The sequence below is a fragment of the Calidris pugnax genome, unplaced genomic scaffold, assembly GCF_001431845.1.
Source record: "Calidris pugnax isolate Ruff unplaced genomic scaffold, ASM143184v1 scaffold97, whole genome shotgun sequence".
NCBI lineage: Eukaryota > Metazoa > Chordata > Aves > Charadriiformes > Scolopacidae > Calidris > Calidris pugnax.
In genome coordinates this window covers 239,849-260,868 of record NW_015090837.1, presented here as the reverse complement: position 1 = coordinate 260,868, position 21,020 = coordinate 239,849, and the positions used below count along the sequence as shown (strand labels likewise).

The window sequence follows — 21,020 nt, the reverse complement described above, 5'->3', positions numbered from 1 at the left end:
TCATCACTAAACCATCCCTCCCAGCACTACATCAACCCGTCTTTTGAACACCTCCTTCACTCCAGAATACACTGCAGAGTGTGCTCTGGGGATACAGAAGACTAAACACACCAGGATGCTTGGGTAATTAAAGGTGAGAAGGCAGGGCACGAACAGATAAGCAGAAAGTCGGCGATCAATGTGCATGCTCTTCCCTTCTTTCCAGGGAAGGAGACACTTCATGCTCACTTTAGGTAAACAAATACCTCATCTGGGGTTTAATCCACACCCTCCCTTCCTTGTCACTGACTTTGTGTGGCTTTGATGTGGATATAAATTAAACTCTTCCCTCGATGAACACTTCTGCCTGACTTAAAAATGCACTCTCTGATATTGCCTGAGCTTTCCTTAGGTGTTTGAAGGTGGATTAATCCACATCCTTCCCCCTTGTGCTCTAGCTGTATTAGTAGAGATAATAAGGCAACCTTCTTATTTAGACACGGGTTTGGTTCTTTAACAATGTAGCTCCTGCCTAAACTCTCACTCCCTGGATTTCTCTTCTTCCTCCCAACCTTTCACCAGGTATTTCCCCTTTAGCAGCTTGTCTTAAAGATAAAAAAGCGATTAACTAATGGTCAGGGAAGGGAAAGGAAGGGAAGGGACCTTCCTCTGACCTTCAAGGGAAGGCCAGAGAAGGGAAAAATCAAAATTAAAAAGCACATTTAAAAGAGCTCTTGTCTTCTTCCTGTCATTGTCTGCTATTTTCCTTTTTTACTGTTGCTTCTCATTACTGTTCAGAACTGTGAGTTCCTACCTGGTGTTCAGCCGTGCACAGTCAGATTTCCACGTTGGGATCTGTGAATCCTTTCTTCCCCTCATTCACCAGCACAGGCTTTTCTGTCCTCGTATGCCAGACCAAAATCTGAAGAAGCCAACAGAAGTCATTAGCTGCATCTCTTCACTGCACTAACAAATATTCTTGCACATTAAATCAATAGTGCAATTTAACCATCTACCCTGGAGCCTAATGGTGCATTCACAGCTGAAGGGAGGTTTGCATAAAACTTCATTTAGGCAGGCCTAGTGCTCTCCAAAATGCACAGTGCACAGAAATTACCCATTTTACAGTGTACCGTCTTGGGACATTAACCTGCTCCTTCCATGTAGTTAGCAACCATCTTCCCCGAAAGGCTCATCAACCTTTTCAATGATGTAAGGCAGTTCCTTCATAACCGGAGCATCACACGTGTGTTTCCCCACAGACCAGGTTCCTTACTCTGGTTCCTGGTTATCCTGTTACTGCATCCTTGGCCAGTGTGGGGCTGTTGGTCGGCTCAGAGTGGAAAGGAGAATTCTTGCCACTTCAGGTCACACGGTGACTGGTGTGTCAGAAGGCAGAGGCACTTACACCGGGTACCACCAGCAGCTCCAGTCGTCACCACTGCCTTTGGATGTGTGAAACAGTAAAAGCATCTCTGATAATCCATTACAGGGAAGACATCAGTCTGCTCCCTGACCTCGCTATCACTCCTTTTTCACTTTTAAATTCTTTCAAGACTCTTAAAAGACGTGAGAGTGACATGCCATCCGAGAAGTACTTACTGCTGCTCCAGTTCTCTGCTGTCTCAGAGCTGCAAGATGCAGGAGGTGGTTACAGAACGCTCCCTTCCTCCCACGTGCAAGCATAATCCAGCAAACATTACCTGACCACATCACCTCAAAAGCCCCACACGCATTTCCTTTGAAATGCTGGCCCAAGCTGCCATCCACTAGTCAATAAGTTGCATCACTTTAAAGCCCCTCCCCAACTTGCTTAAAACAGAACTGAAGCTTCTACTTAAAGCCTCCCTCAGCCTTAGCAGCAAAGTTTCATATAGATCAACGTGTGTGGAGGAGAATTGGGAAAAAAAATAAATTAAAGAGGTGGTCTAACATTTTTGCAGGAGGGGGAGTATTACAGGTAAATAATTTATTAATAATAATTTATAGCTGTGCTATACTGCCGCTACAGATGGTTCTAGAAGCCATTTAAATACTCTCCCCTCACTGGACTCAATTATAGCTTTGCTCCTAGAACCTGGATCTCTGGCAGCAGCTTTATCCCTTCAGAGCTGCAGTTTCCTGCTTCCCTTCACCTGCTCGCATTGATATTTCCTACCTTGCGGGGCTTTCCCTCTTGTTGCTATGACAATACTCTGAGCCTTTAATCACAGTGTCTGCAAACCATTTCATACCCAGTCCCTGCTTTTCTGAAAAAAAAAAACAAAAAAACAAGAGCACATTCTGCTTCTATAGGATGAGCCAAAGCATTTTCCAAACCCTTTGGGTTACACAGCAGCACCCTCACCTCCCCAGGATGCTTTTTGACCAAATTTGTCTCTGATGGGAGTAGTCACCTCCTGTGCCTGGGCTGAAATCTCGACTGCTAATACTAAAGGCGGTGGAGACCAACTGCTGGCTGGAGTGGGTCCAGAAAACCATTTCCTCGCTCCCCCACAACCACTTCAGAGCCAGCTGATCAAAGTTAGCCTTTATTGCAGTCCTGCTCGCCCTCTGCAGCAACGCTGATGCAATTACTGCCTTATTTTCCTTATGAAAAGGCAAAAGCAAACAGGTCGGTACGAGCGGCTCTCGGCGCTGTGCAAGCGTCGCCTACGGGCTCCTCACCCAAGAAAAAGAATGTATAAACCTTAACGTGGTCCAGGTCTTGTCACCAATTCCCCTTCCCAGCGGGAGCAGGTAAGAGCTCCTTCCACTCCTGACTCCTAAAGGCTTGACACTGCCGATGGCCAGGAACAGGGCTCACACACAACTCCAGCCACACGCTCCATAAACAGACCCCAATTAATACATTAGTAGCTTTTCTTTCAACTGTATTCCACTTCTGCATCGTTAAAGCCGATTGCCAAAACAGACAGTTATATCAAATTAATTAAATCGAGTGAATTTTCAGAGTTTGCAACTTCATACAGCAGCTTCTACCGTTTTTCACGCTGTGTTCTTTAACGTGGGAGGGAGATCACCATTTAGTACAGAAACACCTGCTTTTCCTCTCAGCCAATGGCTTGGTTTTTTCCATGAGCCAGTGGGTTTGTTTTATGCCTCAGGGAAGCTTTGGCTTGTGCAAAAAGTCCACAGGATGAAATCCGGAGGAAGCCAAGCACTCCTTTTCAAGCCTTCTTGCCTTAGGCTGACATTTTTCCTCTCTCCTGCCCGTTCTGAGACAGCTTTAAGATCTGTGGCATCACGAAGCAGCCGATTCTGGTCTCCTTTTGCTGGGCAATTTCCTTGCGGCTGCCGGGCCCATGGGCTTGGTCTCCTCCACATGTACAAGGGGTTATTCCCCTCCCAGAGCTGGCTCCAAGACTCACGGTAACCACAGTGTGGGGTTCAGGTGCTGCTGGAGGAGCCTTCTTTGCTCCCTCTTCTCCAGCCTGTGTCTGACAGGAATCATTACACTGACTGTGGCATTTACCAGTGCCCACAGGCACTGGTAGGGGGGTAGCATTGAAGCCTCAGAGACAGCCCCTTCCCCAGCCAGTTCCCTTCCACAAAATCCACCTCAACACCAACCCGCGGATCTCATCTCAGCTCTGACTCAGCTCTGAGACAAGGAGAGGGGAGAGATGACTACTTTTAGCCACCGCTTCAGTCCCCGTGAATTGCTACCAAGACCACCCGAGTGCACAAAAAGCTGCCTCACCCAAAGAAACATCCCTACGTCCACCTCTGCCCGGAGAAACGAGCCGCTCCAGGAGCAGTTGGAACAAGAGACGCCTCATTTCCAATGACCTTGTGTTTTGTGGCCTGTCCCCTTGTGCCAGCCCGTGCTGAGGCGTTTTCAATCGCCACGGCCACTCGAAGCCTTTCTCTTCTAAGGGCTCCCTGGTTGAGAACACTCAGGTCTTAATAGAAAACGGGAAGCAGAATATATCCTGGTTACCTCAACCTTATGGGAATACAGAATCTCAGAGCTCTCTCCTGTGTCGATGGATCGAAGAGAGTATATATTTGCTTTGGGGGGATGGAGGGGGGGAAATGCAGAAGCAGCAGAACACAGAAATCCCAGCATGCTCACAAAGCCTTGTTTCCTTACAACTCCAGCAGAAACCAACCCTTCCCTCCTGAATTTTCTCCTTCGTTTTGGGCAGTTCCCAACTCAAAGAAAATAAGCAGGATGTATGTCTTTGGCCAAAGCTTCAGCTTTTTGCAGGAGTGTGCATTTGTGGGCTGAATTCTGGTAAATATTACAAACACCGGCACCGCACACAAGGAAGGCAGGATTTTTGGAGAACAGATGTCTGTGCTTATCTTACACACTTCTCTGGATCCTCCTTAACAACTCGTCTCTGAGAGCATCATAATTTTTAATATAAATCTCACTGCAAAGAAACACACTCTGCTTCAAATCCTGGTGAGCGATTCCTGCTTCCCCTCCCTCCCAAACCCGCAGCTCTGGTGTGACACACTGACATGGCAGCCTGGCCAACAGCATCATTTTTACCCTCCTGCCTGGAAACAATCTCTTCCTTCCTCTCCTTCCTCCATGTGTTCCTCCACAACCGTTATTTCCTACCCCCAGCCTTTTAACACCCCTTCTTTCCATCAGTTATTTACAGCAGGGACAATGTACCAACGATTGTGTAAGTAAACACCCCTAATCAGCCTAAAAGCAACCTGTGCATCTCCCTTGGCCTGTTGGAAAACACATTTATTTCCAGCCAGCGCTTTCTTGCTAGCAGGGCACACAGTGCCCAACAACAGAGATCTAATTTTAATCCAATCTCTTTTCCCACCCTTGGGAGACCATCTGTGTTATTTATCCCAGTGCTGGACAGCCATAAGCACAGACACGTAGATGTAAAAAATGAGGCACAGCAGGTAGCAGATAATAAACAAAGTTGCTCCTCCTCCTCAGCTCCTCGTCCTCATTCCAGGATTCCTTGCCTGAGCACTGCTGAACATTGAGATCCTGGTTTTTTCCGTAGCTGTGAAGCAGTGCAGATGGAAAGCAGAGACAAAGGGTATTATTCAAAATTTTTTCCTATCCCAAAAAGGGCTGGAGACCTGGATCCAACACTGCCTCTGTTGGCAGTAAGAGTTTATTTGCCAAACAAATAATAATCCTCCTGGGATAATTAAGCAATAAAGACTCCTGAAATCAGACTGGCTGGTGCTTTCTACAGATACAGGCATGAGAGGGGCCTGGGATCTGAGAGGGACCCCCTCCACCCCTGCAGTGCTCAGTGCACCCACTCACAAAGCTCTCAGAAGCCCTTGCCAGCACCTCCGTGGCCGATGTGCTGTGATTGATGCCCGTCACACTAATCAGCAGTGTCTCGTCGTATCTCGCACGCTCCCCTGTCATTCCAGATAAGATACCCATCTGTTGTCTCTCATCCTAGACTGGGAAGTCTTCAGGGCAAGAACTATCATTGCGTCCCGAGTTTCTATGTTATATAGCACAAAGGGGTCCTGCTCCATGACCTGGTGGCTCCTAGGCAATGTGTACAGTCAAATAATTAGCAGTCATTTGACAGCAGTAGAATCCCCCCTAAACGAAGTGTCCTGGAAGCCTCCTGGAGCTCAGAGCAACACCCCAGGCATTAGAACATTGCTGCATTATCTCTGGCATAGGCAAATCCAGGTTATTGTGGACAACGACGGTGATATTGCATCGATGTCAAGGGGGAGAAGGCAACTTGGACAATAAGGCAGTGATTGTGTGAAGTGTCTTTGCCTATTACCAGGAAACAGGGTGGCTGGTACCCCTGGGTTACAGCTCCCATGGGTTCCAGAGGGCCAAATCTCCTGTGGTACCAGCTTATCCCAGCAGTACTGGTGCTCAAAAGCACCTCTCCCCACAAGAATTCACGTAAAGCAACTGACAGACATTTCACCTGTGGAATTCCAGGGGATTAGCAAGGCCACAGATAAGCCCACCTTGAAAACAATAAGGATATTTTCTAGAGGTAATATATTTAAAAAAAAAAAAAAAAAAAAGAGGAACAGTTACAGGGGAGAGAAGACTCCATAATTCAAGGCCTATGGCAACCTGTAATCAAAAAAAATGCTGGCTACACATTTTAAGACATAATTGCCTATTCCCAGCTCCCTTGCAAGGGGGGTGTGCCCTGTTCAAACACGGAGGGTAAGTGATGGGGTTGAACAGGCTTTCTCCTACCTCTGGATCCTCACAACCCCTGCAGGAGGAAAAGACCATACCTTAGTGCAATTGGCAGCTTTCGGCTCAAGGTCATTCAAGGTCACTAGTTCCCGGAGCAGGCTGCTCTCCTGGTAGCCTCCCTTCACTCCTCGCAGTTTGAAGTAAGCCTGAGATCGCTGGAGAATCAGTCTGAGGTTGACGGCGAACCCCGCCATGTCGATGGCGAAGGGGCGGTGGGGGTCAAACACAGTTTTCCAGCCATAGACCTTCCCCGCGGCGTTCACTTTGGGCGACTCGTAGCGCAAGCCACCGACGAAGGCCACTGGCCACACCGACACCTTCCTGGTGCTGCGCATCTGGAGGCAAGGAAAGAGAAGGGTACGGTGGGTGCACGCAGAAGGATCAAACCCAACACACGATTTCTCCTTGCTCCTGGTCCTACAGGAGGCCAATGTCCCTGAGCTTCAGCACAAATATCACAGAATCACAGAATCTTCTAGGTTGGAAGGGACCTTAAAGATCATCTTGTCCAACCGTCAACCTCACTGACAAAAATAGACACCCACACAACAAACAAGAAGCATCACCATCACTAAACCATCCCTCCCAGCACTACATCAACCCGTCTTTTGAACACCTCCAGGGATGGTGCCTCAACCACCTCCCTGGGCAGCCCAGTCCAATGGCTGAGAACCCTTTCAGGGAAAAAATTGTTCCTAATATCCAGCCTGAACCTCCCCTGGTGCAACTTGAGGCCATTTCCTCTCATCCTGTCGCCTGTGACTTGAGAAAAGAGACCGACCCCCACCTCTCTACACCCTCCTTTCAGGGAGTTGGAGAGAGCAATAAGGTCTCCCCTCAGCCTCCTCTTCTCCAGGCTGAATAACCCCAGTTCCCTCAGCCTCTCCTCATAAGACTTATTCTCCAGACCCCTCACCATCTTTGTCGCCCCTCTCTGAACCTGCTCCAGCACCTCTATGTCTTTTTTATCAGAGCTTAGAGCCTGGGTGACGTTCCCAGGCACCTTCTGTGGCTGGGACCGAGCCGCAGAGCTCATTACTCACCTACACGAGGATGTACATCTTGGAGCCGGAGCAGCAAAGTGCTTTGGAAAGTGGCAACTAAGAATAGCAATAGTAATGGATGGCTGCGGAACCAAGCACTAAAACCAAAGCTGCCAATAATAAACATCACTGAGATTTAAGAGTGCTTTTTTTTTTTTTTTGTCTGAAGGTCTTTAGAGCTGTGGGGCATCGGTCCTTCACATGGACAGCTGGGGAAATCAGGACACAGAGGAGGGAAGCGCCTTGTCCAAGAGCAGGAATGGCACATCTAGGAAGAACGGAGCTTTCTCTGAAAGCTAAGGAGTTCGAGCCGCAAATCTCCACCTAGGAGCCACCAAAAACATCTTTAGGGTGAGGTGCTGCTGCAGCCCCCAACCTCAGGGACCGCTGAGAAGCGCAGCCCCTCCACAAACCCAGAGCAGAAATAGAGAGGAGCCATCAGGGGACGCTTCAGATGCCCGCACTTGCCAACAAAGCTGCTTTGAATGCCAGTCTGCCCGCTCACCCCCAGCGCCCTGTCCTGCTCCGCTGGCAGCCTCAGCCTCGCGTTCTGCTCCCAGCCCAGTCTCTTAGATCAGGGATCTCCCAGAGCTAATCTCATCACTGCTAATTACTGCAAACGAGACCAGAGGAGCTCTGGCACTTGCCCTTCTGCATTATACACATGCTAACAGCAGCCCCTGTCCGCAGGGAACAATAGTGCGTGTCTTCTGCATTTCACAGCACATTTCATTGGCTCCGTGTGACCTCAACTGCAGCTACACATCAGAGAGAAGAAGCCTCTATGAGCAGAGAACACGAGTGAACGGAGGAACCCTCTCTGCTTTATTAATGTGCAGTGGCTGTCTCAAGATGCTGCCGGAGCCAGGCTCAAAGGGGGCTGTGGAAGAAAGACATTCAGTTTTAATTTGCTTTCAGCTTTAAAAGCATGTAGGTTCCTGTGGCTAAAGCGAAAGCCGTCAGGGAAAGGAAAAAGGGTATGCACGGAGCAAATAAATAGGAGATCCCTGGTATGAAAACCGGCAACTGGTGGGGAAGGAAGCAGTCCTCCTTTCTTGTCCCATGCTGCAAGAGCACAGCCTCAGGGCAGCAAGGGAAGAAGTAATTTCTGAGCTGGAGACCAGGTGAGGTACAGTGTACCTGGCAGTGTAAGACCCCTGCAGACCCACTGCAAACCCAAAGCTCAGGAGTCCTTTTAGAGCCCCAACGGGAGTGGAACCAACAGAAAAGGTGGGAAAGCTCAAGGCCAACACTATCAGCGTGTGCTGAAATTCAGCCTGCCATCGCCGTTCCTGGAGCCACCAGCTTCCAGGCTGAGATCTCAGCCCTGTTGTTCGCTCACAGCAGCCTGAGAGACCCTGGGACTCCTCAAACAAGAACAAACAGGAATCAACAGCCAGCCAAGTGCAACACACAGGTGGTGGTGGAGAAGAAAAGGTGGATAACATCAGGAACCAGCCGGAAATCTCCTCCAGAGTGGGGCACGGAAGGAAGATGGCTGAGATTTCTTTTGCTAAGCATGTGCTTCTGCACAGGCACGTCGGACAGCAGGCCGTGCTCCAACCCTAACGAGGCTCCCCGCAGGGGAAGGCAGCTCCTCATTAGCCTCCTTTACAGTGAAACCTGTCTGCCTCCTGATCACATGCCGTGGGATAAACTGGAATTCCAGTTTATCTGGCTGATCCAGAGCTCAGGAGAGGATGCACACAGCATCTCCTCAGCTCAATACACAGCATCTTTTATACCCCACGGGCTAATTTGTTGTATTTTGCCAGTGTGGGGGCCGCCCAGCAGGGTCTTACCTCCTCAAAAAGCTCCAGGCTGTAGGTGTTATCGTCATCGGCGAAGTAAACAATCCCAGGCTGGCTGTTATTTTTGTTAAAGGTCTCTCTCAGCCATCTCAGGGCAAGGTTCCTCTGCATGGTCCCCCGGGGGATGCGGGGGTCCCTCATGTCTCCCCGCAGCTTGTAGTTGCGGGGCGTCTCCACGTTGAGGTGGGTGTAGTTAAGCCCCGTGTCCCGCAGCAGGCGGGTGATGAGCGCCGTGCGTCGCTGGGAGTCCTCCACCAGGATCCAGTGCAGGTTGGGAACGTGCAGGAGGGTGTTGGCCAAGCGCGTCAGCTCTGCCTTCTGTACAGGCCGGCTGTAGGTGGGCGTGATGACGTGGATGGTGGGGAGGGTGTCCGACCATGGGGGTGGGCGGGTATAAACGTATTCTGTCCTCACCACCTCCACAATGTCCCGGTCTGACAAGCAGTATTCCTTGGAGTCCAAGCCTGCAGCGAGATCACGCCGGGAATCACCACCATCATCTGAGCAAGGGTATGAGAGAGAAGAAAAAGCCGCATGGACTCGGTCCTCCGACACCCACCCCCTCCCCCAGCTGAGCCAGGAGGCTGCTTGCTAACAGCAGGTCACCCTCGTGGTTTCAGAGGAAAGGAAACAAGCTCGGATGGAGGCTTTAATAAATAAGGACACAAATAAATAAAGGAATCAGGGACAAACACATATGAGAAAAGAAGTTCCTGCCGTTAGAAAACCAGCACCAAACATGGCCTGAGAGCGAGGGCGATGCTGCAGCTGAGCGCTCAGAATGAGCAACTTCAAAAAGCACCCAGCAGAGATGGGCTTGTACCGCAATTAGATCTAGATAAAGAAAATAGCAACACGGACCGATGACCTGTCATTCCTGAAAAGCTCCGGTGCTTCTGGGCACCATGCTTGGTGGGACAGGACTCGTGGCTCTGCACTCGGGCACTGGAGCACCTGGAGTGGGAGGCAGGGAACTAACTGGTGGAAAACAGCAAGTCAGTGAAGGTCGCCCAGCAGCATCGTCTGGCCAGGATACTGCGGTACCCACTGCTCTCCTAACAGCCCTGGGATGGAGCACAGAGAAGTGGGGAAAGACACACTTCAAATCCAGAAACGGAGAGTAGGAATTAAAGCCTGTAATTGTAGGTTTTTTCCTGCAGAGACTTTCACCTGCTTCTCATTAATCTCTCCTCAAAAAGACCCTACCAACCTCTGAACATAACAGCCCTTTCAGTAGTGTGGATGTGAACAGCAACCAGTGTGTATATACATAGGATACACTGATCCAAACATATAAAATCCTTGCAAAGAGAGACTTGTTCACGATCAGCTCAAGGGGAAAAAAAAGGGTTCGTGCACTTTTCACTGTTCCAGGGTGCAACTTTGACCATTTGGTACCACTGTGGACCAGCAGGAATACCACGGTCTACAGTCAGAACTGGCAGAGATGAAGGGGCATCTCCATTCAGGACGTGAGCCAGCAGCTCTCTGGTGGGCACATAATACTTTGAGCCATAGATTTTGCAAAACCAGCTACTACCAGAAATTTCAGATGAGAAAGAACAGGAACAGACAGACATTAGATCTGACCCAGCAGGGTACTACCTATGGTTTTTTCACAGAATGTTACTCTTCCAGCAGCACAGACTTTGATACCAGCCCTGGACTGAATGAAGGCCATTGCACTGACGGAGAGAGGGTGTTTATCTGGTGGAGGGGGACAGGGACAAGGGGATATATATCTATTGGTATTGGGCCCTATATAAGGCAAAGCACATCGGTGACACATAGCAGAGGTCTCTGAAAGCAGAGAACACTAGAATCAATTCAAAAATAAATCTACAAAATGCATTGGACACAGACACAAATGTAATTAGCCAGGACAGTGCCTGGGATGGTTTGCAAACCCCTGCAGGTCAAACCCTCAGCTGTGAATCCTGGCACGTGTAAGCACGGCCGCTCTGTGCTCTCTAGCATATAGATGCACATCTCTTTCTCAGCACCTGCTACTAAAGGATCTCAGAAAAGCATTACAGGAACAAAATGATTTCTCCCAAGAGCTTTCAGGTTGGTCTCTATCACTGCTCATTTTCCACTGGGGGCTCAGGGAAGCAGAGGGAGAGGAAGAGTCTTACCAAGGTCATGGGTAAGTTCAGGACTGAGTCAGAGCAGAGCAGTCTCTCTGCTGTAACTCCGTGGCCGTTCACAAAAAACAGCTCCCAGTTTTTAGGGCACCGAATCAAATGGGTATACAGACAGCATATTCTTAGTAGTTTTTCAGGTCCTGCTCTAGAGCCCAGTAGAACCCTCACCCTCTGAAGCACTGTCCACCTTTCAGAGGGGATCACAGTTACCTTTCCCTTAAGAACCGCCCCAGGGAGCAAGGTGAAGCCACTCAGGACAGACTCTGAACTTCTTGGCAATTCAAACTGAAACTGTACCTCAGTCTGTTCAGCAAGAGGATAAGCAACTGTGGGGAAAACGAAAAGGGGAGAGAATCTCCCAGAGAAAGGGACCAGAGAGGGAAAATGAGCTGCCTTCTTCCCCACAAGACAAGCCTCCCCAAGCTCATCCGCCTGCCCTGGTGCTCAGCAGAAGGGCAGGACCAAGAATAAAGACCGCAATAGGCAGCGTGGCTTCTTCCAGCCCCCAAGAGATCTCAAAGCCCTTAGATATTGCTGCTAAGCTGAGGACAGGGTAAAAATTGGGACGCTTCTGGCCAGGCAGAGTCCCCCAAAACTTTCTGCCTTCATCTGATTGGGACCAGGGCTCTATGTAATGCTTTGTGTGACAGGGAGTGTGGAAGCTGATTCTGTCATAGCACTGTATCTCTACCAAACAATCAGGTGAGATGCTGGATCTTGCCTTCTCCTTCAAGTGCAAGCGCATCAGTTTTCTGCTTTCAGGAGGACACTCAAAAAATGCTCTTTGCTTCATGTCTCCCAGAGAAGCTGTCTCGAGTGGCAGCTTTGCTTCCACTGCTCTCTTTTTTTTTTGCAGCTTTCCTGCTGGACTACCTTGTGTGCAGAATGCTGCAAAGACCAGCAGGAAGGAAATCCTCTCTTACAGATCAACAGGGAACAAAGAAAAGCATATTCCTTCAGTACTTTGGATTTAGGCCATAAAGGGCTCTCAAGTGGAGTAAGCACATCCCATGGCTTGGAGTTTGATGTCTCTGAAGAACCCCTACAAGCCCTACAGCAGAAGTGGGGGGGCTTCTGCATGAGCATGGACTGGGAGCTGAGATGAGCATGGCTGCCATGGAGAAATGAAATGAGAGAGGAGATGAGGACGAGGGAGGGATGCACAGACTGGGCATGGGCTGGTTTGATTTCTCTCACCCTTGTGCACTGCAAGCAGTGGAGCAATGGTGCTCTGGTGCCAGACGGTGATTAGTAGCGTCCAGGGCAGAACTATCAGCACGATAGCCAGGATGTCTCGTCTCTTCGGCATCTCCAAGACTGACTGGACCCACAGCTCCTCATTACCTGACAGTGAAAACCCCAGAGACAGAACAGCAGAGCACATGGAGAACAGAAATAAATGGGCAAGAAGGAACAAGGACAGAGAGAGAACGCGAGAGAGGGAGAGAGCAGCGAAGGCGACACGACTCGTAGGTCTTACCAGTGCTTACAACCCACCCATTGCAGAAGCAGGTTTGGAGGGGCCTCGGCTGCTGAGACCAGGAGCAGGAGGGCACTTCTACAGGACAGCTGCCAGCAGGAACCTCAGGGACTCATGCGGAAGGAAACCTGCAACACAGAGCAAAGGTGAGTCGGCAGAGAAAAGTACAAGGGAGCCGCTCCACAGAGTTCACAAATCCTCTTTAGGAAGAGTAAGACAAACTGGGGCAGTGAAGCAACAGAAACGTGTCCCACCCTTCCAGGGAGAGGTGCCGCCTGGGTGTCCAGAGCCTGGCTCTCCTCTGCAGCCACTTGTCAAGAGAGTCCCTGGCTTCAGCCAAGCAAAAGCTGCTCAGTGCCGCACGTGTGAACCACCCCCAGCAGAAAAGGACCCCTCATCCACAAGCTGGCCAAGCCTCACCACACCACAGAATCACAGAATCACAGAATCTTCTAGGTTGGAAGGGACCTTAAAGATCATCTTGTCCAACCGTCAACCCAACTGACAAAAATAGACACCCACACAACAAACAAGGAGCATCATCACTAAACCAGACCTCCCAGCACTACATCAACCCGGCTTTTGAACACCTCCAGGGATGGTGCCAGCAGAGACCATAACGACCACATTAATTGCCTGACACATCTGCAAGTGCCCACCAGGCCCTCTCCCAATGCCAGGCAGAGCACTCAGGGTGACTGCACCTACGCTCTTGGGAACACAGCTCCAGCCGAGCGGGTGTCCCCGCGTTTCCCTGTCATTCCAATCCCCTCAGCTCAGACCATCCCGCCAGCATCTTCCACACAGCCGGTTTTAACTCAGGCTTCCAACGGCCTGTTCGGGTTCATTTCTTCCCATCTCAGAGATGTTGCGACTGGAGTGTATTAAACTGCCACAAATGCCTTAGTTTGATTCAATACAAGCACATACAAGATTTAAGCAGACGGTATTTTATCCCGGTATCTTGGCAAGCAAAGTGCATCACTTAGCAGGGACACACCGGGCGGCCAGTTTGCAAACACGGGAAGCAGTTTAGTCCCAGTGTTCCCATGGGAACATTGCAGGCAAGGGAGAACCCGGAGAAGACCGCAGTGGAAGGCAGGGAGCCTCCTGATCTGGGGAAAAGCCCTGATCTCCCACGGCACAGCTGCTGGCTGGTCATCGCTGTCACCACAGCGCCCTGGAAACAATCAGATCCCCACCTTCAAAGAGAAGGGAGCTCCTCAAGCCTGGGCTGTAGACACAACACTACTTCACAAATGTTTTTCCCGAGAGCCTTGGAGCTTGATTTTTCCTGGTTGCATGGGGCAGTCATGGAGAGATCCAGGTTCAAATCCCTGATTAGCCCAATATGGACCGATCTGAATTTCCCTTGACCGTGCCTTGACCACTGGGATGTACAGCCAGCCTCCGGCACGCAGCCCAGCAGAAGACTTGAAGCAAAACGGCTCCAAGAACCGACGGGTTGTCCTTTTAAAGTGCAAGCAAGCGATATTCAAGTTGCTGGACAGAACCTGGTTCTTCCAAATTAGCACTTCGATCACAGAGGTATTAATTTACCAGGGAAAATTAGTGGTAGGGATCACACAGGGTGGCCTTTGTCATTAAAAGAGGCATGTAAATGTCCCTCAACACAAGTTTCACTTTTTTCCACACATACAAAACCCCAACTTGTCAACAAATTCCCAGCCAACGCCAGCAAACAGCCAGAGATCACAGTGCCAGCATCTACTCCGGCACGCAGCCCAGCAGAAGACTTGAAGCAAAACGGCTCCAAGAACCGACGGGTTGTCCTTTTAAAGTGCAAGCAAGCGATATTCAAGTTGCTGGACAGAACCTGGTTCTTCCAAATTAGCACTTCGATCACAGAGGTATTAATTTACCAGGGAAAATTAGTGGTAGGGATCACACAGGGTGGCCTTTGTCATTAAAAGAGGCATGTAAATGTCCCTCAACACAAGTTTCACTTTTTTCCACACATACAAAACCCCAACTTGTCAACAAATTCCCAGCCAACGCCAGCAAACAGCCAGAGATCACAGTGCCAGCATCTACGGAGCTGGAGACCCATCCTCCTCATGTGCACCCACCCTCCTCTGGCACCACGCAGAGGATGCAATCAGCCGACGTGCTGGCAAATGGCATTTAGGAAATGCCAGGGTATGGAAGGAGGTTGTGGTGGAGCAGGGAAAGCTGCAGGTAGTGAGAGTGATAAGAGGGAGCCAATCTTCTGGAAGGGTCTCCAGAGGAAACACCGACAGCCCTCTAAATGAACCACCAAACACACCTGGTTCTACGGAAAGCCAGGTTTCCTGCAGTCAAGTATGGGGAATCAGCAGGAAAAAGCTTTTCAGAGCCCAAGGATAACTCTGTGCAGCCAAACACCCTGCAGACTTTCAAGGAAGCACCTCCCAGCAACGCCTATTTGTCCCCATTTGTTTCAGAACTGGAGAAAGCAGCCTCATCCAGATAAAAACAAACCAGGGAGGAAGAGGAGGAATTATTCCAGCAAACATCAGCCTTCTGCTGCATCCCTGTCCAGCTGTCAGAGCCAGAGAAATCCCACTGGCCTGGCACCGCCAAAGCACACAGTGCCCTCAGGAAAGAGCATCTGGCCTCATCTTTGCTGTCCCTGCAGTTGCTGTCAGTGCCTGAACAGAGGGCACCGAGTGCTGGCATCCTCTGAATCCTCTGATAAAGCCAGAACACATTCCTTGAGCATCCCTGTAGGGCAGAGCCCTAAGGGGCAGCTCTGGAAAGACAGAACACCTTGCCTAACGAAGTGCTTCCACTGCAAATGCACCAGGGAAAGGACCCTGCCACCGCAGAGGGGGCGAGAGGAAACGACATGCTAAAAGAGCCACTCAGAGTCCATTCACAGCATCTGGCAAGCTGCCACCGCCGGCTGGCACGCACCAAATGCCCCGTTTGTCAAGGGCAGCTTCCTCCCAACACAGTGCTCTTACCTTAAAGATGCCTTTTCACTGTCTCTGGCCAGTCCAGACTCGTCCTCCCACAGGACAGGCTCACCCTGGGCTGGGGTGCTACTCTCTGTCCATCCCCTCAACCCAGGGGAAAATGAGCAGGCTCCAACAATCTGTGCATTGGCCTCTTCAGCATTGATTCCTATTAATTTGCCACGGAGCATTTAGCAGCTCCCTGGTCAATCATCTGTCACTTTGGTGCTCCAGCTGCCAAGGGCCACCCATGCAGCCCACTCCTGCCCCAGCAGAGAGAACTGTTGGCTTTGCTTTGCAGCTCTGCTGGGGCTGGCAGCTCCCAGGGATGGCACTCTCTGCCGTGGGGACCCTTCCTCCCCGTGTCCTCCTGGAGCTGAGCTCCTTTTGCACCATCGGCAACTGTGGGCTGTGGATGAAAATCAGATACCCCGCGTGCAACAGCTGTAATTAATGTTCTTTCCTTATCCACACGCCCAGAGGGACACAACCCCAGGATGGATCCACATCCCAGATGGTGATGGTCAGCTGGGGGAGAATGTGGAGCCACAGACCACATCTTGACCCCAGTTTCTGCACCCCAAGAGTGTACACTCTACACCCGTGGTGTACCACACACTCCCCTCCGCAGCAGAGACGTTTCCTCACTCTTAACTCCCGAAGCCATTTCTTTTTATCGATGACCCTGAGGAGCCCAGCTGAAGGACACGGGTGTGAATTCACTGGGGGCTGCTGTGAGCACTACGAAATCAGGATTCAGACAAAATATTTCAAGCGTGTTCCCTCTCAACACACTAATGCAGTCGAGGGCCTCAGTGCAGGGTGACGCCAGTTCTCGGTGTAGCAAAGCCACGCTCCCACCTCGCCGGCACGCGGTGAAGCTGCAAAAGGTGAAATCCATTTTCTCCTGCAAACAACATCAGCCTGGAAATACATGGGCGCCTGCGATTTTACACCGCTGGTGAGAGAAGTCACAGCTTCACAGCCCAAGACAGAGGGCTTGCCCTGCATCCCAAAAATCCCCTGCTGCCAAAGCCGAACGATGCTTTTTTTGTTGCCGTTTATGGCACAACTGAGACACGCTAAAAATTAGTCTGGGGAAAATTACAGCCCTCTTCAAGGCATTCGCTCTACCCCTGCCCCATCATATTACCACTCTCCTTTTCCCACTGAAAATGTTAAAAACAAAACCTGGCTTTGTTCAGATTGTCAGTTTTAGGCTTCTGCTACGTCCTCCCCCACAAGGAAAAGGAGGAGGAACAAATTTAAACATGACTTAATTAAAAAGATCAAACTCCATTTTCCCCCACAGAAAGCATACTTTCTGGTTTCAGTTTTGAAAAACCAGGCAAAAGACACAAATCACCAGCTCAAATGTAAGTGATTTAGGGGGGTTAAATATCTCTAAGACAAAGGCGTTTTGCACAGTTTGGAAAGACTTTCCTTGGCAGAACTGTATTTTGAGGTGCTGCAAGCAGAAGAGCTACGCCACATGGTGGAAGAGATTTCCCATCCTCCGGCAGAGGGCAATGAAGTCAAGGCATGATAATATTAAAAGGGCACTCATCTAATAAAAAAAAAAAGCTTTAATAAATCCTGGAGCCATGTGTTGGTAACGTGCTGGATTATTAAACGCTGAAGTTTCTTTTTTTAAATCAAGTTAATTGGCGTCAGCTCTGACACTTACCGTAGGAAGCACTGATTTGATCTGCAATCTGGCTTCTAGTCAGATTTACCTCCTTTCTTCCTTTGGGGCTGCTCAGCCCCAGCGTCATCACTCTTTGGTTTTCCCACATGGAACAGAGGTGATTTAGAACGTGTTAAACTAAAGAATTGCTTGAGTGGAATTTATATATGTACATAAGTCAGTGGAGTAAAAATACTGTCTAAATGTTAGAAAAACACACACAAAGACCCAAACAAACATACCAAGTGCTTCCTTGTATTTCAAAACAGGAAATAACAAATAAACACAGCCAAATCCTACAACAAAAGCTTTACAAAGAAAATAAACACTCATACTTCAGGATACAAAGTAGATTCTCACTAATAAATAGCTTTTCCCTCTGGGCAAAGTATCCCCTCAACCTAAGCACAGGGTTTCCTTCACTTTTGCAAGAGCCACTGGTTCTGATCCCTGCTGGAAAATGATGCAGGAGCGGCACAAACCAGAGCCGGTCGCTCCGCTCAGCCTCGATCCACGGAGCAGCCAGAGCACGACCCCCGCCACCCGACAAACTCTTTGGGATTTACATCCAAGTTCACAAGCCTGAGCCAGTTCATCTTGCACAGAAAGCAACTGGGGCATGCGAGCACATCACTCTTGTGCCCGTTTCTCAGACGGGGGAACGGAGGCACGGGGTAATTACAGGGTGGGCAGGGGACGGGTGCCACAAGCCTCTTGTCGAAGATTTTGGTATTTGGCAGAAAAGGCTTGTAAAGCACAGGCTAAAAATAAAGGTAGTAATAAAAGCCTCGTGCTCATTAATTACTCTGTAAGCCATTACTGCCTAAAAACCCCATAACTTTAATGGGGGCTATTATAAGTATAGTAGCAAAACTGCGGAGCTAATTACTGTTTAGTTATTAAGCTGAGCATAGCCAGAACTGAGCAATGAGTGCGCAGAATTGCTGGTTCTTCGAGGATTTAATGGGGGGTGCCAGCTTCGGCCGCAGGTTCTCCCGCCTCACGGGAGAACAGGATTCTGCAGCCCAGCCTTCCCGCAGAGCTGCCTGCACCCCTGTCTTTTCTAAACACGAAAATTCAGAGATATTGGAAGAGCCTGGAAAGGAAGCTTGCTTTTAGGAGGCCGCTTTCCCACTCGGTACTTTTGTCCAGCTTCACCTGCAAACCCTAGTTCTGTCACTCCACCTGCCTTGGCTTCACAGACGGGGGCTGCTCCTTGTGTTTTCCAAGCTGTTTGTTAGAAAAACTGAGGCACGGAGATCGCAACGTTCCCCCGACCTTGCCACCCTCCCCTCCCCTTCCCAGTCCTGAGCCCCATTGCAACAAATGGGATGAAGAACACAGATTATCTCCCAGAAAAAAAATAAATTAAAATAATATTAACCAAGCCTCTCGGAACAACACTTCAAATTTAAACAAGCATGAGCAAAGTGGATCAAGGGAGCTCAACACAAGCACAATTAGCTTCTGTAACTTATTGCCACAGGATACTAAGAAGAACAAGAACTTAACAGGATTCGAAAAAGGATTAGCTGTGTATGTGAATAAACTGCATATCCAGAATTAGAATGAACCACCCACCAGTTTGGAAAACATATAAACCCTTGAGTTTCAGAGCTTCAGCCAAATTTTAACAAGCATCAGAAACTTTCTCTTCTCCAGATTAATCTTCCCTCCACCAAATTTTAACAAGCATCAGAAACTTTCTCCAGATTAATCTTCCCTCCGTGCTGCTCCAACTCTGCAGATGCCGGTATTACTGGTTTTTTTAAAATTTTTATTTTTTTAGGTTGTTAAGGACCGTTAAGATCATCAAGTCCAACTGTTCTGCTCCAACTCTGCAGATGCCGGTATTACTGTTTTTTTTTAAAAAAATTATTTTTTTAGGTTGTTAAGGACCATTAAGAACATCAAGTCCAACTGTTCACCCAGCATTGCCAAGTCCACCACTAAACCATGTCCCTCAGTGCCACATCATTGACACGTCTTCCATATACCTCCAGGGATGGTGACTCAGCCCCTTCCCCGGGCAGCCTGTTCCAGTGCTTGACAACCCTTTCAGGGAAGAAATTTTTCCTAATATCCAACCTAAACTTCCCCTGGTGCAATTTGAGGCCGTTTCCTCTCATCCCGTTGCTTGTTATTTGGGAAAAGAGACCTTCCTCTCATCCTGTTGCTTGTTATTTGGGACAAGACTGACCATCCCCTCCCCTTTCAGGGAGCAGAGGTGGCCAGAGCTAGAAACAGGGTGGGAGACGTGATGGTGCTGCTCTTGTGCTTCCTACACTGCCTAGTCCCATGACTTCACTGCTTCCAACAGCAAGGCGGATCTTCTCTTAGATCCTCAAAGGGTAGAAAGGGTTGAACCTGGGCTTTGCAACGTTCTTGCCTGTCTGTCTGTCCCAGATGCTGTGCTGGCACCGGGATGCACTGGTCTCTCAGTCAGGATTGGGAACGCTCGGACCACATGCTCTCAAACCAGGAAAGCCATGGGTTGACTTGGTCTTGGATGAGGCAGCATTTACAGCACCCAATACTTCTTGATAAACAGCTGTGCTTCACACACGGTTTTTAAAAAAGCATCTCCATCAAGATGAAAAGCTGTTTGACTTACAGCCCACTTCCAATCCAAAACAGAAAGGCAACTGGGAGTTGTTTTCTTAGGGAAAATGCTGATGACACCCATGAAAACTTGTTCGACTTATCTTTAAGGTTGCTTGTGAGTGAGCGCTGAATGCCTGCTGGGGAATGAGCGCTCCAACAATTAGCTCATCTAAGGGCTCCTCCATAAATCTCCTCGAACTGGTGACACCATGATACCTTGAGTGATAACCCTTTGCTCATCTAAGATGGTGTCAACATTGTCAGAGCCAGACATATTTCCAGACCCTCTATTTCCACCTCCGTGGTCTGCATCGGCACTGAATATTTTGTGCACCGCTGACTTCCAGAGATTTTAAAAAGTAACATTAACAAAGGATGACCCAATTTCAACACGATTGGACTAAATTCCTCAGCTCCATAATAGGCTTTGCATATGCTTTGTCCAAAGGGTTTGAAGACGCGCGCTTCCGCATGATTCCTCGTGTGAGAGAGGCGGAATAACCGCCAAGCCTCACCTTTCCAACCAGCCAAGGCCACGGTTTTGGGATCTGCAAGAGTGAATCATTGAGCCAAACACATCAAATTAACACCAGGCTCTCACAAATATGACCATCAAATAGGAAGAGTCGTGCCCAGCAAGCCACAAGGCCTAATTTTATCTCCCCAGCTGGCTCTGCAATATGTTCCCAGTTGCAGACCTGGAGAGGAGACCGCTCACCTCCCACGTGCTGGTGCCTCTTGCCTCGCTGGGGAGAGGAGGTCGGGGGAGCATCGGGGACCGCAGGACGCGGCACACACCCTCCCAAGAGCTCACCACCTCCATACCTGAGACCTGGCTTCACAGCCATCAGCACTTACTTCTAATTCCTGAGCTCTTCCCTTTTTCACCCCTGAAAAAAAATATATAAAAAATCCTGCTCTATTTAAAAAGGGTTATTAATAACCTGATTCTAATGCATGAAAACGGGGAAAAAAGAAGCCTGGCAGAGCTAGTGAGTAAGCTGGCCCTCTCCAACTGTAGCAAGCCACCGCTGTGCACCCGAAACACCTTAAAAAGGGGGATTTAGTTTTCAAAAGCATAATTTTTCCTTTTTTCCAATAGCAAACATCAAGTATCTCTCAAAGGTG

General features: G+C 49.3%; 1 protein-coding gene across 8 annotated transcripts in view; it reads right to left on the bottom strand.

Annotated features, from left to right (window-relative positions):
- Positions 1–21,020, bottom strand: part of B3GAT1 (beta-1,3-glucuronyltransferase 1) — a 62,465-nt gene that overhangs the window by 2,966 nt on the left and 38,479 nt on the right. For 3 of the 8 annotated variants that reach the window (XM_014941577.1, XM_014941575.1, XM_014941578.1), the window contains 5 exons: positions 12,662–12,772; positions 12,362–12,508; positions 9,012–9,520; positions 6,205–6,501; positions 794–901 (listed from right to left, as the gene is read on the bottom strand). In XM_014941577.1, coding sequence (XP_014797063.1) covers positions 815–901; positions 6,205–6,501; positions 9,012–9,520; positions 12,362–12,508; positions 12,662–12,665 — 1,044 coding nt within the window. In that variant the 5' untranslated portion in view covers positions 12,666–12,772 and the 3' untranslated portion in view covers positions 794–814. Of the gene's footprint in view, positions 1–793; positions 902–6,204; positions 6,502–9,011; positions 9,521–12,361; positions 12,509–12,644; positions 12,773–21,020 lie in introns of all 8 variants that reach the window. The other 5 variants (XM_014941580.1, XM_014941581.1, XM_014941579.1 and 2 more) reach the window with 4 other exon arrangements.